The 12,223-nt window shown below is 40.5% G+C and overlaps 1 protein-coding gene across 3 annotated transcripts; it reads right to left on the reverse strand.

Annotated features, from left to right (window-relative positions):
• Positions 1-82: 82 nt before the first annotated feature.
• Positions 83-8,548, reverse strand: TLR7 (toll like receptor 7). Of its 3 annotated transcripts, none has more exons than XM_015629861.3 (3): positions 8,345-8,473; positions 6,957-7,081; positions 83-4,380 (listed from the first exon to the last, which is right to left on the reverse strand). In XM_015629861.3, exons 1-3 carry the CDS (start codon positions 8,418-8,420, stop codon positions 1,240-1,242), a joined length of 3,342 nt encoding a protein of 1,113 aa, XP_015485347.1. In that variant the 5' UTR covers positions 8,421-8,473; the 3' UTR covers positions 83-1,239. The 3 variants fall into 3 exon arrangements, with proteins under 3 accessions (XP_015485347.1, XP_015485336.1, XP_033368554.1); XM_015629850.3 differs by having other exon boundaries at positions 84-4,380; positions 6,957-7,085; positions 8,345-8,431; XM_033512663.1 differs by lacking the exon at positions 6,957-7,081 and having other exon boundaries at positions 85-4,380; positions 8,345-8,548.
• Positions 8,549-12,223: the final 3,675 nt, after the last annotated feature.

Raw genomic sequence — 12,223 nt, forward strand, 5'->3', positions numbered from 1 at the left:
TATTCCTTTTAAGTTTTAAGCCTGTTTTGCTCTTGTTCTAATCCATATCTCACAGCAAGAAATAAGTAATTTTTTTAGTTACTGGTTTAAAACCACGACAACCTTCATTGGCACCGATGTCAGGCTGACACACCTTTAGTTCCCCAGATCCTCCTTCCAATGTTAAAATTAAATCATAAAACATCCACTCTTCTAAACAGAATATTTCTCCTGCTTCTGTTGTAAATCAATAACACCACTATGATAATATGGAAGATAAAAAAACCTTCTTGTCTATAATATTATATGAGCATTAGTTTTCCTGTTTGTGTTCTTCTCTGTCTGCATGCCTACTAAACTAAATCAAAAAGGGGACTATTTAGAAAAAGAACCAGACAGAAAAGCTAGGCAAGGAACTACCAGAGGCAGCTGAGATCACGGAATCACAGAATAGTTTGAACTGGAAGGATCTGGAAGCTAGCTAGTTCTTTGTATCTTTTAACTGATTTTCTCCATCTGCCTTGTGCCCCTTCCTCTGCCCATCTGCTGTCCTGCTCCCTCTCCTTGCACCCAGGCAGCAGCCCATGCACACGGAGTTATCCTTTATCTTATAACTCCTTTCCACCTACAGCCTACAAGCTTTTCTGAATTCATATCTCACCTTCCTATTTCAGTCCACACAAATTCTTCCAAGTCTCTTCAGATCTGTGAGCTTTTTGACAGTGAAACAAAGGGAGAGTTCCTGTACCAGACCCAAGCCCCTGAAATCAGTCACAGAATTTGCTCTCCCCAGTTTCCCCACTCAGACAGAAATGAAAGACTCAGAAGCTGTAAGCCTAAAATAAAAAAAAATCTTTGATTTTCCCAACTCCTAAGATCAAAGAATAAGCTTTTATAAAGCTATTTCCAGACACAAATGTGTAAGCGACTTCTTTTCTTGATTTTCATAAATACAGCAAATAGAGAAACTATAAATTTTAATTAAAATCCCATTTATTCTAGCAGTGTCTGAAGTACAACTTTAGGCATGGTCCAACCACTCCTTCACTCTGTATACTTGAGCACGTTGACCAAGTGTCTAATCCACACTTGCCCCAAGCACAGGAGATGCTGGAGGCAAAATATTGAACTAAAAGCTGGAAGTGGTGATTTTCTGCAAAAGTGACTTCCGGGGGGTAGTGCATTGTTTCTTGCTGCACACTAAAAAGTGTCAGGCAAGGTGCATGTGCATCATGACAATATCTAAGGGATATAGTATAACTATACAGTTTCTTGGAGCAGCTTGTTGTAAGCCAGAGAATTGCTCATAGCTATGGCATTTTTCAGGCACTGCCAGAAGTAGGGCTGAGACTGAGGATTAGTTGGCCATTCCAGGACTGAACTTCTGCACAGCCTCTTCCTCAGACGGACGTAGCGGGACTGCTGCAAAACCTTCTCAAGAAATATCAAGATAATGACATCCATTTTTTCGTCTAGAAGGCGCTGATGAGCCATATAAAATGTTGTCTTGAAGCGGCCACTTTTAATATACCTGTTGGTCAGCACAAATATGGTCTTTTTGCTCAGCTGAATGCTCTGGGAAAGGTTGTCAAAGACCGGCTGTCCTGGGAGCCAGTCCCTTCCTTCCAGGCATAAATTGAACTGCCTGGCTTTTTGGTTTTCCAGCCTTTCAACCAGTTCCTGCAGCACCCACTCGTTCACAGCAGGATCTTCACTGTCATAGGCAATAAAGGCATCGTAGCAAGTGGCTGGTGACGACAAGCGCTGATAGCCCTTCAGCTTGGCAGCGCAGTAATGGTAGCTGTACCACACATCCCAGAAGTAGAGATGGCTCATCACGGTGAACACCACCAAGCCGAGGACGGCTGAAGCTGACAGAGCGTAGAGGATCAAATAGGACGTGTCCAGCTCACAGGTGTACAGGTCCAGGAAAACCACGCTCCTTCCCTTATGTGCCCCTGGGCCAGCACAGGTGACGTCCGTGGCCAGAAGAGGAATGGTCACCTGCGTCCGGTTGATCCACCAGACAAACCACACAGCCTCACAGTTACACTTAAAGGGGTTGCCGTGCAAAAGCAGCATCTTCAGGTTGTTAATGACATTTTCAGGGAAGCTAGATCTCTTAATTATTTCAATCTTGTTTGAGCTGAGGTCCAAGTATCTCAGTTCAAAAGCACCCCTGAGAAAATGTTTGGTTAGCACGTGAATGAGATTGTTTCGCAGGATCAGTACCTGCAGCGATGAAGTGCAATTGGACAGTTCTCGGGGAACATTAGTCAGAAGGTTATTGCTCAGGTCCAGAGTTACCAGGTTCTTCAGAGAGGGGAGGTTTCCCCAAATGAAACTCTTCAGCTGATTATTCGTTAAGTTGAGCACCTTGAGACTGGGAGGCATTTTTTCAAAAACACTATGAGGCAAAAAGCTGAGTGAGTTGAAGGAAATATCCAGTTCTTCCAGGCTGGTCAGATTCTTGAAGAATGACAAGTATCTATCATTGCCATCCTTCCAGAGAACATCTAAGTGATTTCCTCTGAATTCTAAAATTCGAAGAGATTGACTTTCCATTCCTGTATCAATAGTGGTGGAAATATCATTGTCATTCATCATCAGCTTCCTCAAATGGGGTAGGTTTTTCATAAAACTTAGCACATGAGTAACACCTTCTGCCAGAAAGTAATAGTTGTTATTGCTCAGATCTAGAATTTCTAAATATTTTAGTTCTTTGAAAGCAGTTTGGTATAACAAATCAACCCTGTTGTTAGAAAAATCCAGATATTTCAATCCAGACAAGTAAAAGAATTCACTTCCATTCAAAGTTTGACTTATTGCATTACCTGACAAGTTGAGACATTTCAGGGAGCTAAGCCCCTGAAAGTCAGAGGGGTTAACAAAAAATACATTGTTTCTGCTTAAATCCAGTGTTTTTCCATAGTTAAGGCAATCTTCCTTAACTAAAGACTGGTAAGAAGAATCCTCTTTGTCTTTGGAACGGCAACTTCGCCCGTACACATCATATCTAAAATAATGCATCTCTTGTTGTACTTGTCTGTTGTATTGCTCGACTGAAATGGCAGGATTAGAGCAAAATCCATAGAGGTTGCTTTCCCCTGAAGAAGGAGAAATTTTATTCACTGAGAGATCAATGAACTTAAGAGCTGGGAATTCATCAAACACAGTTAGGTTTGCAATTTTAATAAAATTAGTCCCGAGATCCAACATGGTTAGATTCCTAAGACTGAGCAGCGGATATAGATCTTGTGCCCTCAGCTCTCTAAAGACATAACCCTTGAGCCTCAGGATTTCCAGGTTAGAGAGGGTAGAAAATGTCTCAGAAAGATCCAAGAAGGGAGAATACACCTTCAGTTCAAAATTAAAGGACAGATCAAGCTGCACAAGGCTGGGGATAAATGTCAAAAACTGAGCATTGCCAATCTCCCTCATGAGAAAATTTCGGGAGAGGTCAAGTTCTTTGAGATTCCTGAAGTTTTTAAACCAGCTGCTAGGTATGCTCTGTAGAGAGTTACTGTGAAGCCGCAAAATTCTTAATTTTTCCAAAGAATCAAAAGCATTTGAATGGATCTGAATCGAGCTCTTGGGACAGGGGACACAGGGATATGGGGCATTATAGCAACGTGGGCAATTGCCACTTAGGTCGAGAATTTCTAGGTTGGGAAGACCACTTAAATCCTGCTCTTGAATCTCTTGAATCATGTTGTTGTAAATATACAATTCCTTTAAAGTAGATGACAAATTGGGAGGAATTTGTGTTAAGTTGTTGGACTTCAGGGATAGTATTGTTAACTTCTTCAGCCCCAGAAAGGCTGTTTCCTCAATTTCAAATGAAACATTGCATGGATTGCGGTAGTAACAGTTCTGTCCAAGATACAGCACCTCTATGTTCCCTAGCTCCGAGAAGCTGGCTTTTTGGATAGAAAAGATACTGTTTGCTTCCAGACTCAGCAGGCTTAGAGCAGCAGGAAGACCTCGGGGTACTTCTGCCAGCTGGTTTGCATCCAGGTACAATGCCTTCAGTCTTGTCAAGGCAGCAAAACTACCATTCTCGATTTTCAGGGGGCTGGTGCACACATGATTTTTGGGCCCCAGTTTGACAGGCACACAGTTGCATCTGAAGTCAATCTCCTGGAGGTTTTCAAGATGATTGAAGGATGTTGGGTAGATATGGGGAATATGATTAATACTCAGAGTGAGGTTGGTAGCATTTCCAGGGATCCCTCTGGGGACTTCTGTAAGGCGTCGGTCAGTGCAGTCCACTGTCACAGCACCTTCTGAAGATTTAACATCACAGGGTAAAGTTTTGGGAAACCAAGCCCCAGACAGCAGCATTGGGAATATGAAGAGCAAGATAAATGGCAATGCATTTGACATCTTTGCACAAGGTACCTAAAATCAAAGAAACATGGACGTATTAGTTTAATGCAATGAAAATATTTAATCTATACACTGGTATATAGGACAACTATACACCTTAATTCTGGTTCTTGTCTCACACTGACCAGGAATTTATGTTCAAGTAGGATTATAAGTTTCAGGAACACATATATATTTTTTTCCCTTGAATACTTTTTTATTTTTATTATCACCAAGATTTCTAGTGGTATTTTAAATACCACTTTCTAAAAAATGAATTAATAATATGTCCCAAAAAAGTGACCAGGGGAGATGAAAGTCTGTTTCTCTGTGAACGTTCTTTTTTTAAGGGAAAAGAAGAGCTATTAAACATCCTGCAGATTGCCATTGCATAATAGCGTAGATGAGCACTTTTTCAAAGTGTATGCAGGATGGATGAAATCTATATTTGCTTAAATATAGCAATCTATATTTAAATCTGTAAACTTTCAAAACTTCACTAACAGGTGACTGAGTTCCTAATTAAAATTTAACATTATCTTAAGTATTCTTCCTCCGGTAAGTGTCAGAATGGATACAGAGTTGACCTAAACCAGTCAATGTCTTTATTTCCATAAAGTTAATTACCAGCTTGCCTTTTCACTGCCCAGTAAGGGAAGAGGGACAAGAAAACCATGTATCAGTGTGAGGTGGGAACATGAAAATCAAAGACTGGTTTAAAACTGGGCATGTTCCATAAAAGATTAATAATCAGACTACAAAACCAAAGCCAAAATCCCACAGGTATGTTGAGAAGCTTCCAAAACACTCTCCCTGTCTGTCAAGTCTTTGTGGTATTTCCAACTTCATAGATTTGTGTGTATTATGGGAAGAGTTTTTAATCTTTCACAACTTACTAGTTACTTCCTCAGCAGCAGTCAGTGGCAAGAAAACCCTGCCTGGCAGGCTTCCAGCCTTGGCTTTTGTGGCACAGGCAGAGGGGCCCTGGCCATCTTGCTCCCTTGCCTAGCATTGTAACTGCTTGTGTCTGGTGGTGGCAAAGAGTTTTAAAGACAAGACACCCAACGAAAATCAACAGTCTCATTTCTCCCTTGAAAATTCAGTGGTGGAGGCTTGCATGGCACATAGAGGGCTCTTAAACAATGAGGATTGGTTATGTGTGGCATAATGTGATATAATATTGATAATGTCAAAACCCAGTTAAGCAGGTGAAAATCAGATAATTAGGTAAAATGTTCAAGATACATGGAAATGTTTTTATCTCTTTAGCAGGTACACAGGAACATACAGAGACCTGCCAACAGTCTGTGTGAACCCTGTGGAGTGGTGCCAAAGCTGTGCCTTGTGGGTGACACAGTCTTGGAGGTGAAGGGAGGCTTTCTGTTGCATGTCGTTTACTTTGACCACTGTGTCCCTTGTACAACTTTGTGTTTCTGTTTTACCATACAGAACTACACTGAATTTACCTCTGCGTCTGTGTATCTGGAAGAGTGCTCTAGTGACCTGCAGGGCAGCAAATGTAAGGGAAGACAGATCAGGTCTCACAGGACTGCACTTCTGCTATCTTAACATCCAAATGGCATCACTTTGGTAATTCCTTCAGCCATCTTTGGAATTACAGAGCCTCAGTATAGAAGAAGATATGTAAAAGTCCACTGCAGACCTTGAATTCAGTGAAACCTGATACAGTGACACAATGCTACAGTGCTACCACAACTTCCTTGCCCATTCCCTGGAAGTGCTAGGGTGCCTTCTTTTCTGCAGATCCTCTGGGAGAAGGCAAGGTAGCTAAACACCACAGCTGGTTGCCTTGGCTGTCATACATACAGTTATTCAGGGAAGGCTCATACAGACTAACCAGGCCATGTCTGTGTATTCATAATTCATTATCTCCAATTTCTGTGTTTTCATTTGCTAGGTATCAAATTAACCATCATTTGGCTTACTGGAATCCGCTTTGGAAACTCACCCAGACACATCACTGGGTAAGAGAGTTCACCAGCATTTTCAGTACAGTAGCCAATCCACTTTACAGCATTTAAGTTTTCTGATTTCCTGATGTAGAAAAGCACTTTGATAAAAATTATTAATTACAATAATCAGAGTAAGTGGGGAATGAATTTGGAAAATACAAAAGGCATTAATTTTGTCCTAGTGCCCAAGCTTTTCAGTAGAACCCTTTCTTCTCCAGTAATGTGGTCAGGGATGTGGGAAGGAGAAAGAAGGGCTCTGCCATTGATATTAAATTACATGGGAAATTGAAGGTCTTTGTTAGAGTGACAAAAGACAGAGCCAAAGAAAAATCTGGATATAGTCTTGAAAAAATTTTGCCTTCCTTCATTCTTTCCCAGGGGACACAGCATATGATACATGTAAAGGACGTTAGGGGACTAATGGAAAACCAAAGAGCACCTGTGCTACCAAATGGCCTGTGATGTCCCAGCAGCTGCCTGCCTCGTTTCTTGCATTAGCAGACTGATGGACCCCAGGGCTAGCCTGGTTACCCAAGGCAAGTGCCCACAGAGCACAGCAGAGACCTGGTAGGGAAACCACAGAGACTCCCTGCACCACTAGACATGTCACTCCACCATCACATGGGCGCATTTTACCTTTATTTGTTGACACACACTGCAGCAAACAATGACGTGCTGGCTGTCACCAGCTGGGGACATGGAATCTGCAGTCACTGAAGCAAATACTGACAACTGATGCACATCAAAGTCTAGCAGCCTTTCTACCTTTAAATGAAGGAAAGTTAATTAGGTTTTCAAGCTTTAAAGATTTGATAAACCAAATTAAAACACTCTGTGGAAGCACTAGACCAGGGCATGGGCAAGGTGTGATTGCAGTCAAGATTAAAGACACCAGCTTTCTACATGAACTCATACTCAGTCACTGCATGTAGGCCCTTAATTTAAGGTGCTTAACCAACTTCCTCAATTTACTGTCATCAACCTCAGCAGCACTGAAATTCAAGATAGAGTGGGACACAGGAGGGACACAGAGAGAGAGACAGAGACAGAGAGAGAGAAGGGCCTCTTCTCTCAGGAGCTCCTCGGTTCAAAGACTGAGGGAGATCTGCCTGAGTACACACAAAGCAGAGATTAATGCTGCACATTTAGGTGACTGAAACTAGATGCAGTGAATCTGGAGTTTGAAAGTCATCATGAATACGTTTGTATTCTTAAGAAAAGACTCTTGAGTCTTTTACAATGCTCAGGTTTTGAACCATCACATATTTCAGTATTTTTAGGAACCTAAGTGTTTGTTGCAGAGCCAGCCTAGCTACTACTATCTTTGTGCTTCGTTTCTTCTATTCTCTTCCTTTTCCTGATAATCTTTTAAAGGCATTAGCTATTTGAACTGTAAAGATTTACATTCTGGTGCTGTATCTGGCTGTTTGCATGTGTAAAACCTTGCATCCATTGTAGTACCAGAACAAACAAAAAGACTATTAAGAAAGACCAAAAAGCAATGTTGCCTTGTGCAATGTCCTTGCAAAGAGTGGCTTGCTTAAAATTACAGCTGGAGTATGTGAGCTGTTCTTTTCTCTGTGATCTATGCTTGGCTTCATAAGAAGTTCAAAAAGAACTAATCTTCAGAGTTCAACTGGCACATGCACCAACCCCTAATGATTTAGGGTGTTCTTCAAATATTCAGCAGCAGTCCAGCTATATGTTTCTGAAGGAAGGTTTTCTGTAGAGGTTCCACATGTATTTAAGGTTGTGACAGGAGGAAAGGATAGAGAAAAATAAACACCTAAGAACTTAGAGCATTTAGATAAGACATTCATTACTTGATCTGTAGTACTGCTGTACAATAAGTATTAATGCAAATTAATACTTTCCTTCCTAGTCACGATGCACTGCAGTTTCTAACCATAAAATTAAACTGGACCATTAGAAAACAGAAAAGCAGAATATGTTCTTGAAAGTCTTCCAAAACAGTTCCAGTCAAAGATATCTAAGAGCAATTTTAAAATGAAAGTTTAACATACCATTTTCTGTGTGCTTCCAGGTCTGGCAGATTTGGTGCTGGAAGAGACTGTAAAACACAGCAGAAGAAAACAGCATCAAGGTCTTTGTGCCCAGTGGTTCAGCTGAGGTGCAGAGGAGAATATGACATAACTCACTCACGACAACAGCAGAAATCACTATCACTACCTTTCACCTCGATTGCAACTTGAGAAATAAATGAATGTGAAACAACTGCTGCAAACTTCCTCAAACATCTGTGCTTAAAACAAAAGCACCTCATCTGCTGCTCCACCCCCACAGAAATAACTGAGTACTCTTATTTTTCCCCCTTTAAACAAATTCTTATGTTGCTCATATATCCACGTGCTGATATTCTCATATGCTGCAATTTCCTCCCTTCTATGCTACTTTTGAACACAGTTTTCATTACAAAGTGTGTTTTACCTAGACACTGTGCCACAAAAAACTGTAAGACCTACTCAAAAAAGGTTAGCATCCAAGCCATGGGGAATTTCTAAGGACAATTGTGAAATATTTGGCCACAAACTTTAAGATTAATCAGCAAGGAGAAAAATGTGTTACATAAGCCTAAGTCAGTCACTTCAGACTAAACTAAGATTTGCAGAAGCTCAAGTTCCTCCTTGCCTCCCCCACCCCCTCTTTTTAGTGTAAAGCTGCATGAAAAGAGAGACAGAAGTTGGTTATTGATGTTAACAATAGTTCCATTTTGGAAGTTTTGTCATTCTTACTATTATTTGGCATTCACTCCTGAAGCAAATAGCTTCAAAAACCGGGGCAGTTCAAAGTTGAATACTCTATGGAATAAATGTCTATTAAGTGAATGGGACTTTGGGGAAGGGAAACAAAACCAACGATGATAAAAAAGATAGTGGCAAGGGTACAGGAAATGGCATACAGCAAGGTCAAAACTGTGTGGGAGAGTGTAGAAGGGCCAAAGCTTAAAAATACGTGGATAGAATTAAGCTGATGACAATCTGACAATCCAGCATTTCACAGAAAACGGTGTCTTTCAGATGTTTTAATACTTAGAAGCCTCCATGCTCACCAGAACAAGATGGCTCAATTTTTAGGATGTTTATTAGCTGGAGTTCTTAGGGGTCTTCCATGCCTTCCTTCACATATTTTTCTTTACATTTGAAATTGTGACCTACAATTTCTCTACCTATGCTGGAGCTGAGAAATTCATTTCAGGTAAAAGAAACCTGAAGAATGAGCAGGGAAAGAATTTGTAATCATGCTTTCAAATTGCCCATGTTTAGTGTCTGAGTCATAGAGGTATAAACAGGGAAGGTGTACAGCATCATTGCCATTTCAATCAAAGCCTAGAAAAGGGCTTATTAATTCCCAAATGCTTTAATTCAGGACTGTATTTCTCACCTTTGTGTCTGAATACTAGAAGTACTGCAATGCAGGATGATTCTTCTGCTCTTTACTGATAACTGGATTTTGGTTTTCAAAATACACTGAGATTTTCATTGGGTGCTGCACCATAACTAATGCAGAAATTTCCCTAGAATCCTGCTGTGTATTGAAAGGCCATTCAAGAAATTTCTGGTAGGAGGAAAACCTTCACTCTACACTAACAAACACGCTACACAAGCTATTCTGCTCTGGATATTTCACTCTGTATGTCAGAACAAAGGGAAGCTAGCTTCCACTCATTTATAATTATTGACTCTATAGCAAAGATAAGGTGCTTAACTAATTATGAAAGAAGAGAATTTGACACAAGCTGGACCGTGTATGTTGATTTCTTCAAGTACCCAGCCATGTCCCTGATATGTAACACCAGAACCCGAGATGCTTTAATGTCTACTCGTTTTGGTTGCAAGGGTTTTCTAAATCAGTGTCACCCAAACCTGTAATTTTTTTTTCAAGTGCACAGTGTCCTTGGAGATCTTCCTTGCAGTCTAAACCTACAAACTTCAGCTATTTTAATATCTAGACAGACACTCAGCATTTTATTTTGGAATTAAGGCTGATTCTTCTTTATATTAGAAACTTGCTGCCACCCATCTAAGAGCAGAGGAGTTTCGATTCTGCACCAAGCGAAACTGCAGGTTTAGCTAAACACTAATAGAAACACAGAGTGTGCTTTTGCTGCTTTTTTCCCCCTTAAACCTATGAAAACGTGGGAAGCAAAATACAGCAACATATCCCTTCAAAAGGTGGGAGTAAATGCACAGCAGTTTAGAACTCCAGAATACAGTTTGATTTTTGAAGGCACAGGAAGTCACTGATTTACTGATTTTTAAAGTGCAGTTTCCCTCAGAAGTTGCACAAAAATATCTTTTGCCTCCTCTGAAACACAAAGTAACCAAAATTCAAAAATGTACTTCCTACTACTACATCACATGTTAGGGGAGGACCCACTGATAAGAGCAAATGTATATTGCTGCTGCTGTGAGTGAAGAATGTAATTTAAAATAAAGCAGGAACACTTAACTGCTTTAGTCCTTCACCTATGAGTTTGGCCATCAGTTGGCCTGTAATCAGATTGGTGAATTCACGTTTCCTTTTTTCCCCCCCTTTGTCTTCTAAAAGAAAACTTACAGCAAGTTGCTTTAACCTATTTATGAAAATCAGGATTCCACTGTGTTCATCTTAAATCTGGGTAGTTTATTTATAGTCCTAAGGTCTTGCAGCAATGACTTCTTTCTGAAGTGCTGGCACCCTCATTTCAAGAATGAGGATACAATCCCACCTATTCATAGTTAATACAACATTCAGTTGTAATATTGCATAATTTACACGGGAAATTATTCAAAAAAAACAGGCAACTTGCTCAGTTTTTGAAACACATAATTTGACTCTTCAAACTGATGCAGACAGATGTACAAAAGAACCAAAAAGAGAAATGGATAGCAAAATTGGGGAAATGATAACAAAATCACTTGCAGATGCCTTAAAGCTTCTGTATGTACAATCTGTGTATGAAATGTAAGATCCTTGCTGATAACCATTACAGAAATGTATTTGCAGGCACTAAAATGAACCAAAACAAACAGAAGACAGCACTGGAGGAAACTGGCCTGCTACAAGGGCAGAGGAAGCACTTGTGAACTCAAGGTGAACAGGAAGGGCTCAGGTGAACATGAAGAAAATTACAAGGTCTAAAGACCAAACAGAAATTAACCTGGCTACTGCAGAAAAAAAGAATAAAGTGTTCCTATAATGCATTAACAATCAAAGAAGGGCTAAGAAGAATCTTTATCAGAGTTCAGTTTTGGGCCCTTCAGTACAAGAACGATACTGAGGCTTCACTCCCCACAGTCCACTGCCTCAGCACCAGAGTCTGACCATTTGACATTTAAAACACCTAGGGAGTCTATGACAAGAGCTGCCAGCAAGGCCACAAACATCAGATACTCCTACCAAGAAAGTCAGAAATGTGTACTTGCACTAGGGCAGTGGAACAAGTCAATCTAAAGTTTATGTACAAATATGAGCTAAATCCTTCAATTTCTGCAATGCACTCTGGTATTTTTTGGTTATCTCAAAAAAATGCTGCTGAGAGAGGAATGTTTCCCACCAGGCTGAACTGTCAGACCATCAGAGCAGAATCCAGGCATGCACCAGGGAGCATAGAGAATTAAACACACCAAACACCTCACCACTGTCTGTTCCCATGGCTTTAAATTACCTCAAAATGGACGCAGTTTTTACAGAGCTGTTGGAAGTCACCTGTAACTCCTCATAAGCATTCTGGGTGCACAAAATGCAGCTCATAGAGTAAGATTAGTTCTGCAATTTCCCTTCTGCTCTTCCCCAATCTCATCCTGTTACATGCAGTTGAGCAGGATTGCTTCCAACAATCTGATGCATAAAGGAACTGAATTGATACACTGCATGAAATGTATTGTATGCCTTTTGTGTAG

The sequence above is a fragment of the Parus major genome, chromosome 1, assembly GCF_001522545.3.
Source record: "Parus major isolate Abel chromosome 1, Parus_major1.1, whole genome shotgun sequence".
Classification (NCBI taxonomy): domain Eukaryota; kingdom Metazoa; phylum Chordata; class Aves; order Passeriformes; family Paridae; genus Parus; species Parus major.

What these genes read in the sequence shown, in the direction of transcription:
- TLR7 (XM_015629861.3), bottom strand. Translation starts at nt 8,420, where the DNA reads ATGCTGTTTTCTTCTGCTGTGTTTTACAGTCTCTTCCAGCACCAAATC. An exon ending in CTGGAAGCACACAGAAAATG is followed by an intron (nt 7,082 to 8,344) that starts GTATGTTAAACT and finishes ATTTAAAGGTAG; the next exon opens with AAAGGCTGCTAGACTTTGAT. An exon ending in GTGTGTGTCAACAAATAAAG is followed by an intron (nt 4,381 to 6,956) that starts GTAAAATGCGCC and finishes CTTTGATTTTAG; the next exon opens with GTACCTTGTGCAAAGATGTC.